The sequence below is a fragment of the Phyllopteryx taeniolatus genome, chromosome 6 (genome assembly GCF_024500385.1).
Source record: "Phyllopteryx taeniolatus isolate TA_2022b chromosome 6, UOR_Ptae_1.2, whole genome shotgun sequence".
NCBI lineage: Eukaryota > Metazoa > Chordata > Actinopteri > Syngnathiformes > Syngnathidae > Phyllopteryx > Phyllopteryx taeniolatus.
The window spans coordinates 23088379-23110926 of record NC_084507.1 but is presented as its reverse complement, the minus strand read 5'-3'; the positions used below and the strand labels follow the sequence as shown (position 1 = coordinate 23110926).

General features: G+C 42.3%; 1 protein-coding gene across 1 annotated transcript in view; it reads right to left on the bottom strand.

Moving 5' to 3' along the window:
* ube2e2 (ubiquitin-conjugating enzyme E2E 2) overlaps window positions 1–20905 on the bottom strand; it is a 48677-nt gene extending 27772 nt beyond the window's left edge. Inside the window, exons 1-3 of the mRNA XM_061777477.1 lie at window positions 20663–20905; window positions 17267–17453; window positions 14287–14337 (exon numbers count right to left, since the gene is read on the bottom strand). Coding sequence (XP_061633461.1) covers window positions 14287–14337; window positions 17267–17445 — 230 coding nt within the window. The 5' untranslated portion in view covers window positions 17446–17453; window positions 20663–20905. The remainder of the gene's footprint in view (window positions 1–14286; window positions 14338–17266; window positions 17454–20662) is intronic.
* Between the last annotated feature and the right edge of the window lie 1643 nt (window positions 20906–22548).

Below are 22548 nucleotides of genomic sequence, written 5' to 3'. Positions count from 1 at the left end.
TATTCACCTGACAGAAAATTACTTCTGTCAACGACCTTAGCTCCTACTCAATGAGGAGTGTGCGGCGTGTGCAATGGCAAAATGTCCACGGCGCTCCTGTGTTTCACGCTCATCAATAACGGCCTGGGACAAATGTTGTGCCTCCTTTCAACACGACCTAATGTTTTCTTTTCCGCGCAAAACCCTGCAAATGAAGAGGCAGGCACGGGTAAAAAAAGATTTTCCTGGATGCGATTGGAAAATGGTGATCAGGACAAGTTAGAAAAAGACACGGTACACCTCTGTGGTGGTAGGAGTTGGGGGGGAAGAGTCCATGTTGACTGTATGTATGTTCAGCTCTGTTTAAAGCAAGGATTTTTTTTTTTTACCTTTACTCTGGGTTGCTGGCACTGACACGGCATGTGGGTATGAAGTCTTCCCACCCAGTATCTGCCTAGTAACAGCGCCTTAATGCCTGCGTAAGGGCATGTTTCCATAACAATGATGTCATCCAATTGGCAGTTTTAAAGTCCCTTTAAACATTAAAAACGCCGTGTTGACTGTATGTTCAGCTCTGTTTAAAGCCAGGATTTTTTTTTCTGGGTCGTCATTCTCTATAAACGGCTCTGACACGGCATGGGGGCCATGAAGTCTTCCTGCTAATATTTCGCCTAGTAACAGAGCAGTAACGCCTGCGTAAGGGCGTGTTCACACAACAACGATGATGTCAAATTGGCAGTTTTTAATCCCCCTTTAACACTGGCTTTACGCCAAATTGGTGCACCAGAGACGTAATGGTAGAAACAACATTTATTTGCCTGTGTCTTTCAAAAAGCAATTATATTAACACAGGCTCAGATAATTAGATGCGGGTGGTGATGTCGGCGACAAATGCTTTCAACACAAAAGGGGGCTGCTTTGGATACTATATTGAAAGATGGCAAATTCCATATTGGTACCTTACACATAGGACAGATGGCTGTGGAAAATCCATCTTAGATGGTCTGTGTGAAAGGGGCTTCTTTAAAAAAAAATTAGCAAACATGCATTTAAAAAGAAAAAAGAAAAAACCCAATTATGCTTAGGTGCAAAAACCAGCTAATTCCAGATTGCTGTTTGAAAGCACACACCTGAGAGTGACTGATAAGGTGACGGATTCACTTCTGTGTGAAAGAGGCTCATGTTAACCAAACCATTATTCCTTTCACACTGCCTGTTAAAGCAGTGATATATCCAGGTGGCTGTTCTGATTCTGCTGGGTTCTGTGTGAAAGCCAAAGGCAGTATATTGACGGCTCTTCGGTGACGGCAATTTTGTGGGATCTCCTTTCACACTAACAAAGTTTATCCGTGTCTTTTACTGGGCTGCTGTCCTGCCTGGGGGTTGAACAGAGTACTCGACGAGCCGATGAGTCGACTTTATTATGCTGTATTGACGTTTAACGCTTGAGCTCGACAAATCACGAATCACGTGTTTTTGGCATCTCACTATCTATCTATCTATCAACTCTGGTCAGAGACTATGGAGTTAAGCTGGTGTGGAGGAGAATAGCGGTTAGCCTTGCTAACCCTTGGCTAGTCCGATCGCTTCTAGTGCTAGCAGGACCACAGGATTGGCAGCGAGGAAAGAGGGCAGCCGATACCTTACGTCTGATACTGTTATCGTTATTGGTGCATCCCTAGTTTCTGTGCCTGTACGTTGAAATGTCTTTAAATAAAACCCACCCGTGGCCCATAAAAGGCTGGGGGCCGCTGTACTGTGCTGAAAAAATATAAATGACATGATCCATTACTAGACTGCAACTCGACTTTTATCACAATATGGTCGAATGCAAAAAAATCTTTAGTCATTCGACACCCCTTTGTTTGATTTTGAGTCAAATGTAAAGGTGGCCTATTGCGAGATCTTCTGTTATTAGTTTCGATTAGATTAAACTTTATCGTCCTATGTAAAAGACGACGAAATATAGACGGCTTTGATTCAGTAATTTTGAAATATCTCTGTGTGAAAAGAGGCGTTCGACCTTGTATAATGTCACATTTCAGTTACAAAACTAAAATGTTCCCCTTCAGATTCACCTTGATGGAAGCACTTCTGATTCCGCTTCCGTTAAGGTTCTCTCATTGTGTAGTCAGGGAGTAGAAGCACTAAAAAGGTCAATGCCACGTGGGGGAAAATCACACAGACTGAAGGGTGGGTATGATTCATCAATATTCATAAGGAAGTGAGGGGAACTACATAACGCCAATCGATCACGAGAGTTCGCTTGTTTTTTCACATCTTTCAGCCAACAATCACTGCAGTTGAGCCGCACGGGTCGCCAAACACCGCTGAATACCCGGGAGCTTTTCCTGAAACTCACACCCCTGTCGTCCCCCAACCCCCTTCTCCATGTCATGAATATTGATAACGCCGCCTGCTACGCTTAATGGCGATGCTACTGAAGAGCGACGCCGGCTGTGTCACTCACATGCCCTCCCGACCGATGTGGAGCCGTCATAGCGAGGAGATGAGGAGTTACCAGGACGGGACGCACAATAAAGTGGCTTGTTTACAGATGATAAATGATATGAAGTGGAGACGTTCATGTCATGATTAGCATCTTCTCTCTCAATGTTAAACAGCCGCTGACAAACAACAACACATTTAACCCTCAGGCCTTGTTTTATTTTACTGCCTTTTCGAGGTTGTTCATAGCCAAAAATGGACAAATTAAAAATATGTTTTTTGCTTCTTTTACTGCATCCAGTTATAACAAACATCACTTCTTGTAATTAGATCTTAATTTTTATTTTCTAACCCTTCAAATTCCAGTTTGCATGCAAAATGAACAGGCTATAAAGAAACTCAAACTTAATTTTTTTATATATTCTCTACAGTACAAACTTTTACTTTTACAATTGTAAAGCATATGTTCCCTTTAAAATGTGCTGTAAGAAAAACATAACAGTTTTTGGGCCCGTCATCAATTATTCACCACTTTAATTTTTTTTACTGAGCTACCATATTTTCCACTTCCTCTGGGCGTGAAAACCTTTTCCCCCCTCAGAATTTTCCAATGAAGGTGTTTTTGGTGCCAATGAAAAACCAGATAAAAAACACCTAACGACACTAATATCACCGTGTGAAGAGAAACAACTCGAGAGTGAAATACCTCTACTACATTACACCACCCTCTCTGCAGAGGGAGATGGCGCAGAGCTCCAGCTGTGTCTTTAATGTGATGAACGAGGAAGACTTAACGACTTAAATCCAAGGCGTCCTTCTGATAAATGTAGCGGGCGAAGGCGGTGGAGGGGGTGTGACAAGTGAGGAGATAGATAACAAATGAGGAGACAGGAGAGCAGATGTGGGAGATACATGAAATCACGCTGACTGGAATCTAAAAAACAGAGAAGCGTCTTTTATGTGTTAAGTGAAAACCTCCAAAAAGGTCTGTCTGGAAAAATCATGTCCCAGGCACTCAACAACATGCAACTGGCTAACAGTTAGCCAGTTAACAGCAGCCGCTAATCTGAGTTCACAACAGCCAACTCTACACGCTCATTTGTTGACGCCCACGTCACTCACCAGGTCAGGCCTTTTTAGGCCATAAACATTCAAAGTCACAGATATTACAGTGTATAACGTGATGATGGTAACCCCAAGTGGACAACAAGAATACCTGCACCTTACATGCACATTATGTTCTTTAATAATGCCAAATAAATGTTTTCCTAATTACTTGATTAGTCGATGGAATAAGCAGTAGAATAATAAATTCTAAAAAACATTTGATAGATAGTTAAAAGCAATTGTCGCTGTCTGATAGGGATTCTAGTTGTTAGTTGCAAATTCACACCTTTCCTGGGTTATGTGTAAATTGCATAAAGATGGTATGTTGGTTTTGTATGTAACAGTAGTATTCGAGCCGTTAATGGCCACTATAAGAACAAGAATAGTTAGTGTAAAGCTTAACACACACTCAACTCACTTCACCCTCCGTATTGTGTCGACAACAATTGTTGCTGTTCGTCACATCAAACGCCGGCGTCATCTAATTATCTGTCTCCAGCTGGCTATTTTGTGGGATCTCTGTGTGAAACAGCCTCAAATTTCAGACCCAAAATAATACAAACAGATCTGATCACGATGCAGTGCACTTATACAAGCACCATAAAAAATATGAATACCACTCTGTGGCCGCGTCAATCAAAACTAACCCTAACCCTCAAAACTCTGTCTTCAGGGGGCGTACATGTAGCTGGAGTGACTCATAAAATTCATTAGAGCAGGATTAGTGGGATATGAGTAGGGTTATTACTAAAGTACAATGAACCCTGTTTATCGCAGGCTATATGTTCCAGAGCCACCCACATTATCTGAATAGGCTGTTTATTCCTCACTCTCAGTTGAAGGATACTGAAAAACTGACACAGAGGTTAAACATTGTGAATTTAAACACCAAAATGTTCAACCAAACCCCATCATTTCTTCTAACAAAAGTCAACTAGCTTAATGCTACATATAATACCAATGCCATAGGTGGGCTAACAGAAATTAGTAGGGATCCACCAATAACAGCATTGGTGCCAGTACCCATACTGTAGGTCTGTACTCTTACTCTTGACTGGAAAAAAAATGCTCTGCTACTCCAAACAGAGACCGCCGACTGTAAACTATGAGCTGTAAAATGGATGATTTAACTCCACTCGAGCGGCGACGGAGGCTGCCGGCGCCCAAATTGCAGCAGTAGGTTGTCTAGCAAGCATCAAGTTTCGAGCCCCGTCGTCCACGCCCTTAAAGTGCCAGTGATGACAAGTTGTTACTCTAAAAAGTGGTATATTTGAGCGGAACGTATACCAAAAAATTATGTTTACAATAAAAAATGTTTAATAATGTTTTGTGTTTTTGAACAATATTTGATCAAAACAAAACATTTTCCTCACAATTGCAAGACCTAATGGTATAGGGTATTGGTAGTTGGCATCGCTGATTATTCAAATGCAAGTACTTGTACTCATACTCGGTCAAAATAAAAAAGTTGCATCAGTGCATCCCTAGAAATTAGTAGGCCTACCAACTACCACGATCTAGCGGGGAAACACTGTGGTACCCTACCACAAACTACAAGCACAATGCCAATGCCAACGTCTCAGTGCCACAGTCAACCAAAACCAAGCATTAGAGGACATACATCGAGACAGAGTGACTCTTATTCATTAGAGCAGGTTTAGTTGGATACGAGTTGGGCTGTTACTAAAGTATTGCGTTTTGACGCCTACGACAGTTTAATTGCCTCCTGCTGCTTTGACGTATCGCTGTCTGTCGATTTGCTGTCGCCTTCTATGACGACATCGCTTGATCTGCTTCACTCGAATAACATGAATCCTCTCACTCGGAGAATAAGACCAATAATAAATAGGAGGCGACGACTGAGCCCGCTGGATGTCACCTCTTTGTCGCAGGAGGGTTTAATTAACACTCAAAACAACAGTGATGCCCGTGCAGGTGGGAGCGCTGTAAAAAACGGCGCTCCATTTGCATCAGTAGGTGTGAGAATAGAGAATAATGACCATGTCAAACCCTCTAAAGTTTTCTCCTCTCACTGTTGAAAGAACATCATCTTAAATAATGACAATCAGCTACAGTAAAGCATTGCTATTTGTGGTGGATAGGGATCGAGCCCTGCCGCAAATAGAGGAAAACTACAATTGACTCCTCCCCACGCTAAATATGTTTACAATTGTCGATATAAATACTGTACTTCAAATTGTAAATAAACCAGAAACTACGATCCGAAACTTACTTACAGATTATTGGATTTAGGAAAAAAAGCACCAGAAGTGCGCGTGTACATGCGGCGAAGACTCTTCGTAACGTCCACTAACAACCACGGCTACAAAAATCCTGGAACAGTCGATATGCATCACTTCAACAATGCAGTGGTGCCTTGCGATACGGGTTTAACTCGTTCAGTGACCATGCTTGTATCTTGGAACACTCATACCTCAAAATCCTATTTCCCTTTGAAATTAACAGAAACGCAATCAATCCGTTCCAGCCACCCCCCACAAACAAAAAACACCAAAATGTGTGTTTTAAAACATGCTTTTTCACAAGAAAAACTTCACTTAACAGTATTGTAGGCAACTGTACAAAACACACATTAATATCTGCTCTCCAAATAACATGCAAACATGGAAAAGGTGATCACAAAAACACAGCTGTACCAGATGTTTTGTCCTTCCTTGTTCATCTCTTGGCAAACCAGCTTTTATATATATATATATATATATATATATATATATATATGGCTCAAGACTGTGACCAAATTGGTCCCGTATGAGACCCTTTTTTCAGTGCGATTAAAAATGTCATCTTGCATTTGCGCAGTGCATGTTTTAATGGCTGAAAGTCGCCTTTTTTCACTGCAATCTTCTTCTCCTGCACGAGCGAGAGAGAGCGCGAGACTATGATGCCATCTCAATCATTGTTATGAATTCCATTTGAGTTAAAAGCGACCCCTGCAATAGGACTCGCTGCCTGCTGTAACATAATTGACTGATTCTTCAAGATAGGACAAACTATTATCACAGCACCGTTGCATACATGCGCAACACATATGCACGCCAAAGACAGTACGCCGTTGTGTCTGGCCGGTGGTCACCACGTACCTATATTGACACTGGCCCGCTACTTATTCATTTGAAATGACAAGTGTCAGCCGTCAACTCATCTGGAATACTAGTGCGCAAGCTAGCTACCCCACAGTTACCTTGTAAAGTCCAGTAAAGCCAGTAAACTCCTACCGCCGCAAGTCACCAACAGCTTTTATTTTTTACACTGTCAAGGGAATAAAACCAAATGTTTGACTGAGTGACATCTTGTATGAGCGTCTCCATATTACTAGGGTGTGTATGTGTGTGTGTGCGCGGGGGGTGGGTATACTGCTAACTGCAATGGTTGCCTGCTTAATTTGGCTCTCGTTTCCATTTCACTCATTATTTCTCATTCTGTTTGGGACCATGATTTTTAATACGTAAATTGGTTTGTTTTGCTAGTAAATAATTAGCGTGTCAATCATGGTTGTGGTAATGTTCAAGATTAAAGGCCGCTTTATACTCCCGCGGCCGACAACGCCCGCATTGCATCACGTGACCGACGAATTGCCCTGCGCAGCACCTCTGCGTAGCTTGCCGCGAACCCAAAATAGTTGCTGCGCGTCGAACGCCGCGGAGATCATCTCTCGTGATTGGTCAGTTTTAGTCACATGCTGTGATGACGTACTCAGCGTTCCCCTTGGTTCTACATACCATCTACGTTGCCGCCTTATATATATATATATATATATATATATATATATATATATATATATATATATATATATATATATATATATATATATATATATATATATATATATATATATATATATATATATATATATATATATATATATATATATATATATATATATATATATATATATATATATATATATATATATATATATATATATATATATATATATAGCGCGGCACGGTGGCCGACTGGTTAGAGCGTCAGCCTCACAGTTCTGAGGACCTGGGTTCAATCCCCGGCCCCGCCTGTGTGGAGTTTGCATGTTCTCCCCGTGCCTGCGTGGGTTTTCTCCGGGCACTCCGGTTTCCTCCCACATCCCAAAAACATGCATGAATTGGAGACTCTAAATTGCCCTTAGGCATGACTGAGTGTGAATGGTTGTTTGTTTCTATGTGCCCTGTGATTGGCTGGCAACCAGTTCTGGGTGTACCCCACCTCCTGCCCGATGACAGCTGGGATAGGCTCCAGCACGCCCGCGACCCTAGTGAGGAGAAGCGGCTCAGATATATATATATATATATATATATATATATATATACACACACACACACACACACACACACATATATAGTAGTATACTAGTAGACATTCCAACAGCTTCTTCCCTCTTGCAATCAACTTCTTAAACACCTGACCTACAATTCCATTACAACATGCTGGCAATTTTTTGACTTGAGTTCGTTGTCACATTTGTGTGGGGCCAATTATGTATTACTCGTGCACTCGCTGTAGTTGTCTCGCCATGCTGCACTATTTGCATATACTGGCCACTCATGCCAGAGTAGCATCTGCTCCATTTGCACACTGATTGAGGAGTATCTGTAACATTTGCACAACCGACATTGTCCCAGATTATCGCACTACTCGTCACTTTAAACCGCATACACTCCTTGAAGTCTCGGCGCCCTTTGCACAATGGTCATTGCACCGGACTATTGCAATATTAGTCATTCGAACTGGTCTAAGTGCTAGAGGACTCTGCATCTTTTTGCACAATTGTCAAAAAAAAAAAAAAAAAAAAACAATGTACCGGCATTACCAGATAACTAGCAACCCTTTACTGCTCAGTGACTGTTTTTTTTTGTCAATGTCTTTCTGTCTCCAAAGTGTTCTGTCAATTGACTGTCTGTTGTCGTACTAGAGCGGCTCCAACTACCGGAGACAAATTCCTTGTGTGTTTTTTGGACATACTTGGCAAATAAAGATGATTCTGATTCTGATATATACACACACACACACACACATTAAAAGACTCACTACAGAGGCAGATAATTACCCAACTAGCATGGCTAATGTCAGTTCCTTTCCGCTCTGACGTTACTTTACAAAGCAAAGAAGGGCAGAGAAGTAACTCCTACCATAATTTTTCTGAGAAACAAGTACTTTTACTGTTGTCCTTCATTTTTATTTTATTTAGAAAAAATATATAGTCTATTTTCTTTACATTTACTTCTGTACCTACACCTCCTGTACAATGGAAAAAAGTTATTTACCCAGGAATTTCAAAATATTACATTTTTGAGCTGTAATTGTAAACTGTTATACTGTGAAAGTGAAATACTTTTGTTCATTATTATCATACCTTCAGAATCTGATACTGGCCCAAATCCAGTTGCAACATTTGCAACCATGGGTAAATACGGGTCCCAGTGTGACAACAGTTAAGAACCACTGAATTACAACAACCACTTAACAGTAATTAAATAACACCACATCTACACAACATAAGGTGAAACTCTCCACCAATACTAAAGACGATTTGGTAATAGGGTGGCAAGCGAGGGAGTGGAGATGACACAAATCAACTGGCCCCGAGCCCGTACCCTCCCACCAACCCACCGCTGCGTTTGTGTAACGCTCCCAAGTGGATGTCTTTAGCAGCGCTCTTCTTCCTGCCTCCCGAAGAAGGCCAACAGCCTGTGACTCCATTTGTCGCAGCCGCTCAAATGAATAACCTTTCAAGCGAGCCCGGTCCGGGGGAAGAGCGGGAAGCGAGCAGAATACCAAACGAGCGCGCGAGAAAATGTCGCTTCTCCCTGTCGCCACCGCCCTATATATCACCGCAGAGTAATTATTAGATGAAGGTATCACAGGCCCAAACACACGCTCACACACATTACAGCCCCCAACACACATGCACACACATGTTGGAAGGGATTATCTTGAGGAAGCTTAATTGTTTCCCGGGCAACTCGTCTCCCCTACCAAGACTGCAAAATCTCCTCTGGCGATTATTTTACTTTCAAATTACTCACTCCAGCCAAATCCTTCATGTGAGCCAACCTAGTTTTATTAATTTTTTTTTTTATAAAAGTGTGTGTGTGTTTGGGGGGGGGGGGGTTCTTGGGGGTGTCTGAAATGGATTAGAGTCCTCGAGGAAAACAGCATGTCTTTTAGCCTCCGGTATCATAACGAACTGGGCTGGGAGCTCCAGTGAAAAGGTTAGCTCTGTGTTTAGCGCCAACGACGATGGGGGTGATTGATTCGTGCCCCTCATTTGCAGCGCGAATCAATCGATGGCCAGATGACTCTTAGGCAAATGGTTTGCCTTCAAAGCCAAAAAACATCTCAGACTACAACCAACAGAGTCTACTAAAATTAAGTTCTGTCTAGGATAAATTGAACGTAAACTGCAAAAGACATTAAACATTGAAGACAAATTGAGAGTCATTGAAAAACCAAGCATGTTTTCTTACATATAAACTCTTGTGTCTTTGACGACCACAAAGTGAAAAGAGTCAGAAGATTCGCTTTGTGTTTTATGCTAACGACAGCGGAAGGGGGTGATTGATCCACGCCATAAAGAAGACCGTCGACAACCAGATAACTTGAATTCAGAATCATCAAAGCCCCTCCAAAATCATCTCAAACTGCAACCACCACAATTTCTTAAAACGATGATATAGTGTCTTTGATCAATGCAACATAAACGGCAAACATTTTGTGTCCAACGACCCTAACGTACATTAAACATTCAAGACAAATTGTGAGTCAGACAAACTAATCATATTTTTGTACATATTAAATATATTGTAATGAAGAGTGAAAAGGTTAGCTCTGTGTTTAGCACCAGCAGTGAAGGCATGTGGAGGTGACTGACTCACTGGACTATAAATAACGCCCTTGATAGCCAGACGACTTGTATGCAAACTGGTGCCCATAAACCCAGAAAACATCAACATCTCAAACTGCAATCGGCAAGAACAAAGTCTTCTAAAATGATGGTAGGGTAGATCTCATTTCTCTTAATTGTAACGTTCCTAGCTCCTCGGTCCAGGATGCTTCGACTACGGTCCAAAAAATTTTCTCACGCCACTATATTAAGGAGTGTCTGAATTGTTTTAAATGCACATTGAGGTGTGAAGATTGAGCATCGAGGAGGATCCACAGACAAGCTAAAATCGAAGGACCATTGATCTAACCTTTACACCGCAAATTGCAAATGTCTTTTAGCTCCTCGACAGTGGCGTATAAAATTTTGTGCAATACATATGCAACATATCAACACTGTATACATATTTACAAGTCACAGAAATATGCACTGTGAATGAGGGTTGTGTGTGTGTGTGTGGGGCGGGGGGGGCGGGGGGGATAACATGTAAACATAGGGTCGAGGACCAAGGAAGTCGCAAATAAAGAAATGAGATTTACCCAGTGTTTTTGATGAAACAAATATTTTTTGTCAAAAACAAAAATGTAGTCTATGATTACACTCAAATAAGACAAACATCAAATAAATTGTCAGGTCTTTGATAAACCTGTAGTAAAAAGATTAGAGCAGCATTTTGCGCCATAAACTAGACCATCGACGACTCGTATGCAAACTGGTCACCTTCAAAGATTTGATGAAGCTAGTGTCCAAGTTTTTCGAACAAACAAAGAAGAACAGAATATAACGTTCGTTATTTGGGAAACAGAGATAAATAAGTCTTATCGACAAACTTAACTTGTTTTTGTACAAATAAATTTGTCGTTTCTTTGATAAACACGCATTGAAAAAGGTTAGCGCCGCATTTCGAGCCATAAAGAAAGCGGTCGATGACCACACAACTCATATGCAAACAGACCCCAGGGACAAAGCCAGAAAACACCACCATCATCATCTTTATCTCAAACTACAACCAATAACAAGAACAAAGCTCCTAAAATGATTTAACATACATGTTTACGTCAACAAAGAAATGTCGTCTTCAACAAAGACGACATTTCTTTGTTGACGCGTTAGGTTTGGTAAACCTAACATTTCTTTGCAACACGTTAGGTTGTTGTTTGATAAACCTGCAGTGAAAAGCTTAGCTACATGTTTAGCGGCTACAACAACAAGCTTGTGACAAGAGGCGGTGGGGTGATTAATTTGCACCATAAACAAGGCAGAAAACATCAATATACTGTAATCTACACCTGGTCCAGCAAAGTGTCCTAAAATAATGCAGTAGTGTATTTGATGAATTGACCATAAACATCAAAAGACAATTCAGTGTCCAACAAGCCTAATGTCCATTCTTTTTGTAACTATCAAATATGCGTTATTAAGAATCCTCGCGCACACCCCGCTGCGATATGATTGGCTGCAGGACTCACGTCGCTGTAATATTATTGGATCCTGCATCCCGGTAGGAAATGCCCTATAGCTTCCAGACAGGAAAAAAATTACAGTGGGGGGTTGTCGTCCATTACAGCCAATTGTCCATTATATTGAAGCACTTTTTTTCCCCAAAATTGTTTTAAACTTTGTGGCCTAAAACACACTATACAGTACACAATTGCTGTAAATAAATATAAAAAAAAAACTTCAACAACAAAGTCACCTGAAACTGCAACAAACAAAGTCTCCTAAAATAATGGCAGGGTCTCTGATGACGCTAGATCAGTGATTCCCAACCAGTGTGCCGCGGCACATTAGTGTGCCATGAGCGCTCTTCAGGTGTGCCATGGGAAATTATAAAATTTTACTTAAGTGCTCAAAAAAATTATTTATTTCCAAGAAATAATGTATCAAATGCTCTTCTATTAGATGGCAGCAAGTACAACCCCAATTCCAATTTCCAGAAACAATTTGCAATGTGGACTCGTCGGACCACAGAATACTTTTCCACTTTGCCTCACTCCATCTGAGATGAGCTCAGCCCAGAGAAGCCGGCGGCATTTCTGGGTGTTGCTGATAAATGGCTTTTGCTTTGCATAGTAGAGTTTTATAGAGTTTTAAGTTGCACTTACAGATGTAGCCATCCATCCATCCATCCATTCTCCACCGGGGTCCAACGTACAGGCGCCGAGCCGGGGGGCAATAAGTATACCCACACCTGCTCGGCGCCTCTCACCATGGGCAACTCCAGAGTGGATGAGAGTCCAACCCCCCTCGAGAGGACTGGTACCAGAGCCCAAGGTGTGTGTGGAGGCGAGTCCGACTATATCGAGTCGGAACTTCTCGACCTCACACACCAGCTCGGGCTCCTTCCCTGCCAGAGAGGTGACATTCCATGTCCCTAGAGCCAGCTTCTGTAGCCGGGGATCGGATCGCCTTCGGCCACCGCCCAGCTCACACTGCACCCGACCCCTATGGCCCCTCCCACAGGTGGTGAGCCCATGGGAAGGGGCACCCACGTTACCCTTTCGGGCTGTGCCCGGCCGGGCCCCATGGGTGCATGCCCGGCCACCAGGCGCTCGCCTTCGAGCCCCACCACCAGGCCTGGCTCCAGTGGGGGACTACAGATGTAGCGCCAAACTGTATTTACTGACATTGGTTTTCTGAAGTGTTCCTGAGCCCATGTGGTGATATCCTTTACACATTGATGTTGGTTTTTGATGCAGTGCCGCCTGAGGGATCGAAGGTCACGGGCATTCAGTGTTGGTTTTCGGTCTTGCTGCTTACATGCAGTGATTTCCTTTTGATGATATTATGGACCGTAGATAATGAAATGCCTAAATTCCTTGCAATTGTACGTTGAGGAACATTGTCCTTAAACTCTTCTTCGACTATTTTCTCACGCACTTGTTGACAAAGATGTGAACCTCGCCCCATCTTTGCTTGTGAATGACTGAGCAATTCAGGGAAGCTCCTTTTATACCCAATCATGGCACCGCCTGTTCACCTGTGGGATGTTTCAAACAGGTGTTTGATGAGCATTCCAGAACTTTCTCAGTCTTTTTTGCCACCTGTCCCAGCTTTTTTGTAACGTGTTGCAGCCATAAAATTCTAAGTTAATAAGTATTTGCTAAAAACAATAAAGTTTATCAGTTTAAACATTAAATATCTTGGCTTTGTAGTGTATTCAATTAAATATAGGTTGAACATGATTTGCAAATCATTGTATTCTGTTTTTATTTATGTTTAACACAACGTCCTAACTTCATTGGAATTTGGGTTGTAAAACAATGTGAATTTTTGTAAACATTGAAGACTAAGGTTCTTCGAGAGACCTAATGTTTGCTTTTGTACACATCAAATACAGTCTCGTGTCTTGGATTCACCTGCATTGAAACGGTTAGCTTTGTGTTTCCCGCTCTGAACGACACAGTCAATGGCCGGACAGCCAAACTGCCACCCCCGGAACAAAGCAAGAAAACATCAACAAAACCATCATCTACTCAAACTACTGCCAACAAAACAAACGCGGCATCAATGACTGTCACGGAAGCTGATAAAAAGCTCCTTCCTGCACGGCATCCCCGTGGGGGAAGATGGACGGACCGCATGTGGCTCGACGGTAAAATCGCTTGTCCTCAAAAGGCCCGAGAGAGAGCGAGAGAGAGAGAGAGAGAGAGAGAGAGAGAATCACACAATAGGCAGTGACTGCTCCACACAGAGGATGGGCGGGAAAAATCATACAATAATGGAAACGGCTTTTAAAGGTGACACCAAAGCTTTTTCTACGCTCTCGCTGCAGCCATAAACGTGAAAAAGGCGCACACACAAACAGCATCATTGTACATCAGCAGAGCAATCATCACAGAGCATCTCACCTGCAGTTTGGAGGAGGGTCTAATGTAATTTCAGCCAGCTCCTTTTGAATCCTGGGAAGAAGGAGGAGGAAAAAAATACATTTTAGTGTTAGTTTTAGTGACTGCCATTAAGGATGGACTTAACACTGTGGCTAGAGTCTTTAGAAAAGCAAAACAAATGTGCTGTGTTTGAGGTTATTTTTTTTTGCTGACAACAACAACAACAGGACATTTGAAACAATCTCAATTGGTTAATGAAGGGAAAACTGTGATTTTATAACTGTCCCTGGTCAAAACGTGGATGGATGATTGGTAGATGGAGGAATGGATGGCATTTAAGGACATTTGGAACAGTCTTGATTATTTTGTGATTGAAAAGCTGTGTTTTTTCTTGAAGGCAACAGTGCTTTACAGAGGCAAATAAATTGTTAAACCAAAGATTGAATGAAAAGATGAAAATGAAGACAAAAATCATCACATAAGCAGGTTTAATTAAAAGAACTTTTATCAAGGCCAAATAAAAAAATAAAATGATGAAAACAACACTCATATTCAAAGCCTCCAGCATCAATATGTGCAAGTCATCACTTGTTAGCCAAGTAAAAATAGAATTTTGTTTTATTATTGTTTATACTATAAGTAACACCATTTTATTACACTAACTGCAAACTCAACTGTAAATCAAAAAGGTTGACACGCATCCCGAAATGTTGGCATAAGTCATAACCGAAACCGCATGATGGAGTACATTGCCAAATATTGCGTCATGGCGCAATTTCAATGTCATGCTAAAACGTCCAATTCAAACCATGTCCATCTGCTGATGTGTAGTTTCAAAACAGATGTCAGATCAGCTGGTAGGCCAATGCGTGCGACTTTATCTTACGCTAGCGCTAAGAAACTGCAAGTGATGACGACAATGATTCACAATGAGTGATCTGAACATAATTTAAAAACAAAGCAACACGCACAGTTAGTCGCTTGATATCAACTGAATTGCAGCCTAGTGTCTCCATATTGAAGACCATTTGAAGCTTTTCATCTTGCCGAACCTTGTCAACTTACAAGTCTGGAAGAAAAAAAAAAAAAAATAATAAAAATATTCTGCACAATTCTGCCATAGTGACTTTCTTCATAGGGAAGCACACAAGCTACAGTGTGTATATATATATATATATATATATATATATATATATATATATTATTTTTTTTTGTTGCCTGCTTGCGAGCCGAGCCGTATCGTATAAAAAGTATGTGAACATACCTCAAGCGAGCCTTAAACGAACGTCCTCTCCTGTCCTGCGCACCGGTGACCACCAACACACGTTTTTCCGCATTTTGTCCTAATAATACAGTCGGCGTGATCCACTGTTGTCGCCGTCGCCATGGTAACGAGTGTATCCGGTTGCGTTTGAGTTGACAAGATAAAGCCCAATGATCGTAAAAAAACGGGATGCGGTGGTATCGGAATACAAGATTTTATTGCAGTAGTCGGACATAGTGCGATCGGAAAGAGCAAATTTGTTTTGTAGTCTTATCCGGCCATTACTTGTTGTCTGTCTCGTCTGTCCCATGTCGCCGACGTTTTTTTTTTGTTTTTTTTTTAAAGAACTTTCGGCTGTCAGATATTTACAGTACTACGTCAAAAGACATGCGACAAGGCTAAAAAGAAACTAGCTTTTGGATTAAAATATACTGTGCACGATGTCTTTTGTGGAGCCAATCAATGACGTCATTGATCCGATCGGCAAATTATGACAAAGCCGATCAGCATAAAATGCTAATTATCGGCCGATACCGATCAGGTCGATAAACTCGGTGTAAAGTCTAATTAAAAGCAAGAAGTGGCAGAGAATGTCCCCTACTCGGTTCTGTTAACAGTCTTCATTCCCACAAAGCAGAGAGATTATATGCATGTGAGTATTGTTGTATGCTCTGTTTGTGTATTGCTGCTCCATGCGTGTTAAAATAGCAGTTTGAAAGTTTAGAATTACTGTGAACTATGCTAATTTCTGATAGTTTGTCAATGGTATTTCACATTACAGGATTCCCCTGCAATTGGAGGGTGATAGGGACTGAGCTCTGCAGCAAATAGCAAAACTCTGCAAGTAATTGACACCCTCCATTTGTGTAATTTATAATTGCCCGTACATGTCACAAGATGGCAGCAAAGCACTACATGAAGCTCCTCAACTCACTTCAACATAGTTCCTTGGCTCAAAGATGCCACAAGATGGCACCAAAGAAGCAATACTTATAGATTAGACATGGTTTTTACCTGAGCACAAAGGATAGGTTCTTAAAAGTCCACAAAGAGGTAACTCTGCAAGAAGCGAATTGTGGCCAATGTATATATATGTAAGCATTACGTGAGCAGACTGGGTTGAACATTTTGGCGTTTAAATATAAAATTTCAAATCGATTTTGTTTTATTTGTCAGTTTTACAGTAACCTTCAAGTGAGAGTGAGAAACAGCCTGACGCAAGCACACTGTTTCATATGGAGAACTGTGCGAGCGAGCAAGTCTTCTCCTTCCCTCAAAACGATTTTCTACAATAGTCTCTGTTTTGTTCTTCACAGCAACAGAGAGAAAAGACACATAAGGAAGACTTTAAAAATTGTGTTTTAATAGGTTTAAGTGGAGTGGTAAAACTATTTTTTTTTGTTTTTATATGGTCTCTTTATCGCAGATTGAAACGTATGCCCCACAATAAACGGGGTTCACTGTAAATCCATTCTAACGACACCTATCCTTCCAATGAGAGTAATGAAGTGCCATTGATGTGTGTGTGTGGGTGTGTGTGTTTGTTCCTTTCTCGAAAAAGGTTTGCAGTCCTGCGGAATAGCAGGCATGTTTGAAATGACAATGCCTTTGGGACAACTGTGGTTTTTCACACAGCTTCACACCCTCAGGGTGCCTATTTAACAAACAACCCAGTATACCCACCACACTAGAGGAGGAGGGGGTTAAGAAGGGATGCCGGTGGGGGGACTGTCTTACCGCTTGGCACTCGTCGACAGTTTAGCAGCGGTTTTACTGGAGATCTTGGTCTCCTTCTTTTTGGGCTGCGCTTGTTCACGCTCCTGCTCGGTTGGTACGGACGACTCGCGCTGCTCGATGTCCGAGCTGCCGCCGCTGGTGCTGGGGCTGTCGTCCGGTCTTTGCACTTCATTGGACATCGTAGGCCCTGCATGAGTAAGAAAAGGCCCAACATAAAAATATCAATTTGTGTGGTTCGTATTACGCCAGGGTACATACACAACATCATTAACGTCACTGTCAGGTAACTGAAAGGCCACCCTTCAGTTAAAAATGGGTTAGGACAGTCTTTCGATGACTTTTTAAGACGAACACCCCCTTCAACATCAAGACAAAGTTGCCCTCCCCCCAATTTTTTTTTTAGAACGGTTTATAAATTGTTTATGACATGGGACTGAATGGGAATTGAGGGTAATTTCATGGAAAGTGATCATATTTAAGCATAAATAGATTTATTTTTTATTTTTTACCCTAAGCAGATATACAGTACATGCAAAAATGTATAGCTCTCCTTGCCCACTTGTGAAGGCATTACAGTACCTTAAGTCATTGACTGGTGTTTCTAGATTCATCAACGGGAATCCAACCACTTACTACCACCTGCGAATATATTCATCAAGTATGTTTTTCAACGGGCATACATGGAAGAGCGTCTCGCCCGGCTTGTCTGTAAAATACAGATTTGTAAACCACTGTTATGACTAACAGACCCGTGTAGAAGGGAGCGTTGTATTGCTTTGGATTTGAGATCAGCATAGCTTTTGAGGAGCAGGTAAAGATTAGGCGGTGAATGTCAGCTTGCCGCGTCGAATATGAGGGGGAGAAATGCCAACACGTTGGAAATCGGACAAGTTTAGGCACCTCACACTCAAACAGTGTAGGTAGTGGAAAGTGTGTTCGCGATCGTGAGAAAAGATGACGCAGTTCATGGACTGAATGAGGAACACCATGTAAAAAAGACTCAGCCATGCGGTGAGTCAGTGTCGCTCATGGCGCGCTTCTTCGTTGTATATCTGTAAATTGTTTTGACATCAAAAGCCCTTTTCCCCTCCTGTCTTTGATGTTTTCGTTTTAGTTGTCACAAAAGGAAACAATATTAAAGTCAAAGTCACTGTTCTGCTTGACTTGTTTCCCCCGCTTTTTGGTTAGAAATCGGTGTTTTTGGTGAAACCAACCCATGTTCTACTTAGGCTTTACACAATCAGGATTTTTTGGGCCGATAAGAGAGTTTAAAAAAAAAAAACGATAACCGAGCACCGATCCGATCACAAGATTGAGCAAGGTGTCTATTTAAATGACTTTTCATATACTGTATATACTTGTGTACTGTATACTTCGTATGTTCAAAAATATCTCGTCAGTTCAGTGCATTCTAAACTGTCAGGACAAACCAACATTACAGCATGACAGAAATAATGGGCGCTAATTTACTGTAATTAAATAACTATTATAATTAAATTACTTCACACACACCGAAACTTCAGAGCATGATTCGACAGAACGCCAGCATGTTTACGCACAACTGTTAGTGCTAGCACTAGCTTGCAAGGCTACATACAATTTTGTTGCCTGCTTTGCGAGCTGTATCGTATTAAAAGTACGTGAACATACCTCAAGCAAGCCTTGAATTAGTGTCCTCTCCCGAGCACTGGTGACAACCAGCACACATTTTTCCCCATTTTGTTTTTATAATACACCCGACGCGATCCATTGTTGTTGTCGTGGCCATGGTAACGAGTGTATCCGGTCGCGTTTGAGTTGACAAGATAAAGCCCAGTGATCGTAAAAGACGGGATGCGGTGGTATCGGAATACAACATTTTATTGCAGTAATCTAACATACTGCAATCGTGAAAGACCAAATTTGTCTTGTCATCTGATCCGGGCAATACGTGTTGTTTGTCCCACACCGCCGTTTTTTTTTTAAATAACTTTATTGGCTGTCAGATATTTACAGTACTGCATCAAAAGACATGCAACAAGGCTAAAAATAAACCAGCTTTTGGATTCAAATATACTGTACACAATGGCGACGCGTAGTAAACGTCTTTTGCAGAGCCGATCATCGGCGAATGATGACATTAAAGCCGATCAGCATAAAATGCTAATTATCAGCTGATAACGATCAAGCCGATCAGATCGGTGTAAAGTGTAGTTCTACTGATAATGACAAAAGAACAGAAAAATGTTTTCTTGGGGTAAAAAACTGCTCTCACTTTTGTTAGGGTTAGTGATAATATTGTCACAGAACACAATATTGTGTGGGTCTTGAAAATGCTGTAAAACTGCTTTGAAAACGCCTGGCAGTCGATAAGTTAAGAGAAAAGCTTAAATTTGGTAAATTAATGGTTTATGCGCGCAAATTCTCGTTAATTTCCAACTTTGAAAAATCCAAGAATCTTGCAACCCTAGCTAGTCAAGGCATGGCTTTGTACACAGCTCTTGTAAGAGATTTTTTTTTTTTTTTTTTTTTAAAGAAATGTAGCGTTGTGTGTGGTCAACGTAGCATAGCGGGATGATTGTAAACCAAAATATACACAACAAAGCATTCGTGACACATCAGCGAAGCGGCAATGAACCTCAACCCCTTAGCGGGCGACAAAAACACGACTAAACGCGGATATTTGTCAATGAATTACAAAAGGGAGATGAAAACAAACGCGCATTTGAAATTTTTATGTATACCGTAGTATATTTAGATGTGTAAGCTCTGTTAAAGTCAAAGTGGACCAACAACAAGCTCGCTTTTCCCCGGGCTGGCCGAGGGGGCGTTTCATGGCGGTGGAAGACATCGCCACCCGACTGGAACGTTAGCCGTATCAATGCACGTCGAGCTGTTACGATGCCCCAAAATCAACCACCGAGGTCGGTCAGTCGCCTACGCCGGTCACAAGCGTCGAGCAGCCGCATTGTGGGGGTACAACACACAATGGGGGTCGAGCGGGGGCTGGAAACCGAGCCGTCCATGAACGTCACAGGGAAGCTAGCTACGAGGCTAAAAGTAGGGTGCGTTACAATATCGCCGCCGGGGGGTTTAAACACAGACGGGGGAGGGGGTGAGATTAGGCCTCGGAGTTGGAAACTTGACGAAAAGACGCATAAAACAAGGCGTTTCTGTCGGGGAGGCGACGACGGTCCCGGGAGGACGGTCGACGGCGGGGCCGGCGGAGACGACCGTCCATCCGTCCGTCCGTCGAGCGTCCACATTGTGACCCTGGCTCCTCCGCACAAAGGGAAGCTCGTCCCCCGCACATCCAACTCCCCGTCCACTCTCCTCTTCCGCGGCAAAAGGAAAAAAAAACAAACAAAACAAAAAACACTTTCCACGGGACATTCGCTTCGACTTTGTCGCGTTTACCTGCTGGCGCTCGGCCGTCAACGCTGCGATTCGGCGTGATTTTTAATCCCCAAAAAAAGAACGAAGAGATGAGGATCCTCAGTCACACGGCCGCCTTTTCTCTCACTCGCTCCAAGTCGTCCTTTTTGCTCTTTAAAGTCGCGTGGTGGTGGTGGAGGCAGCGAGAAACGACTGCACTGAGCACTGAGAAGAAGAACAAGAAGCAGAGACGAGGTAAGCCTCCGGACCGCCTCCGCGCGCGCGCTCCCGATACGACGCGTGCACGCGGGACGCGCGCGACACCCGAGGCCCACAGTGCGCGTGCGCGCTAATGGGTCAATTAAAACTGAGAGAACAAAAGATTCCTAAGGTGAATGCCCAGTTACCCCGAGCCCATTTCTCAACTCAAGTTTAATATTTAGGATTAATTCTTTGGCTACTACTCACAGTTCTGAGGACCGGGTTTCAAATCCCAGACCTGCCTGTGTGCAGTTTGCATCTTATCCTCGTGCCTGTGTGGGTTTTCTCCAACTCCTCCGGTTTCCTCCCACGTCCCAAAAACATGCATGGATTGGTAGGTCAATTGAAGACTCTAAGTTGCCCATAGGTGTGAATGTGAGTGCAAATGGTTATTTGTTTATATGTGCCCTGCGATTGGCTGGCGACCAGTTCAGGACATACCCCGCCTCTCGCCCGAAGATAGCTGGGAAAGGCTCCAGTACATCCGCGACCCTAGTGAGGATAAGCGGTACAGAAAATGGATGGATAATGGCTAGTCACACAGCTGGCAGACAATTTAGGCAAATGCTGAGGTCGCTGTGGCTTCCAGCGGGTGCCGCGGCAAGTCCAGAAAGAGTAGTCTGCCTTTCGCTCAAAGTAATGTGGGATAGGCTCCAGCGCCCCGCAACCCTGAATAGGATAAGATGTGTAGAGAATGGAGGGACATAATTACATGAAAACTAGTATTAACTCTTAAAATGGAAACTCGAACACATTCAAATGTACAGTGGACCCCAGGTATTCACGAGGGATGGGGACGTAAATTGATTGTAAATATAGGTCAGTCCTTTTAATAATGTTAAGGCCCTTATGGCTCACCACTGATTGCCCCCCGTGGTTTTTTTTTTTTTTTTTACTGCTGCAGCGCACAGGCAGGATCAGTGGATTGTGGCCCTACAGTCGTCCATTGTACACAGTGTGACACACATGCAGAAGCCTTGTCCATTGCTGTAAAAACATCCAAAAGCCCTCCAGGCCTCCTCATCCTTCTACTCGGCTCACATTTTTTGAAACGCAAGCGGGCCACCGAACTTGTTACGTCACGTTGTCGGCATGCTTTGCTGGCGGGAATACGGGCGGTTTTGATGGCCCAATTTTCATGCCATGGGATTTAGAACCCTCAAACTAGTAAAGAAGAATTTACTGAATTTGATTTATTCCATTCGAAAATACATATTGTATAGTTCAAATGGAGCTAGCCCAATAAATACAGATTCCGGATAAAGTTATGCGGCTGTCTGAATAGTTATTTGAATCCCTCCCAAATCAGCAGGCACACCTTTGTCTGCGGTAAGCGACAAACTTTCTATTACAGGTATCTCAGAAGTAAGGATAGGCTTTTGTTGGCTGGTTGACCAAAATACTAACATTACGCTAAACAGAGAATAATTTCGTACAGTTTACTCTGCTATTGGCTATTGACTTCCTGTTCAATTTTGGTTATGGATTCTTGAGACTTTTTGGTCCGTCCTGTCATGATAGACATGTCCATCAAATTTCATACTGATCGGTGAAACTGGTGTTCGGGGCAGATTTTTCCGATAGATTTTTCTGTCTAATAAGGTACGAGCCCTGAAATTCGTCACAAATGTCTGACTTCCGTTTCAGTTTTAGTTATGGGTTGTTGA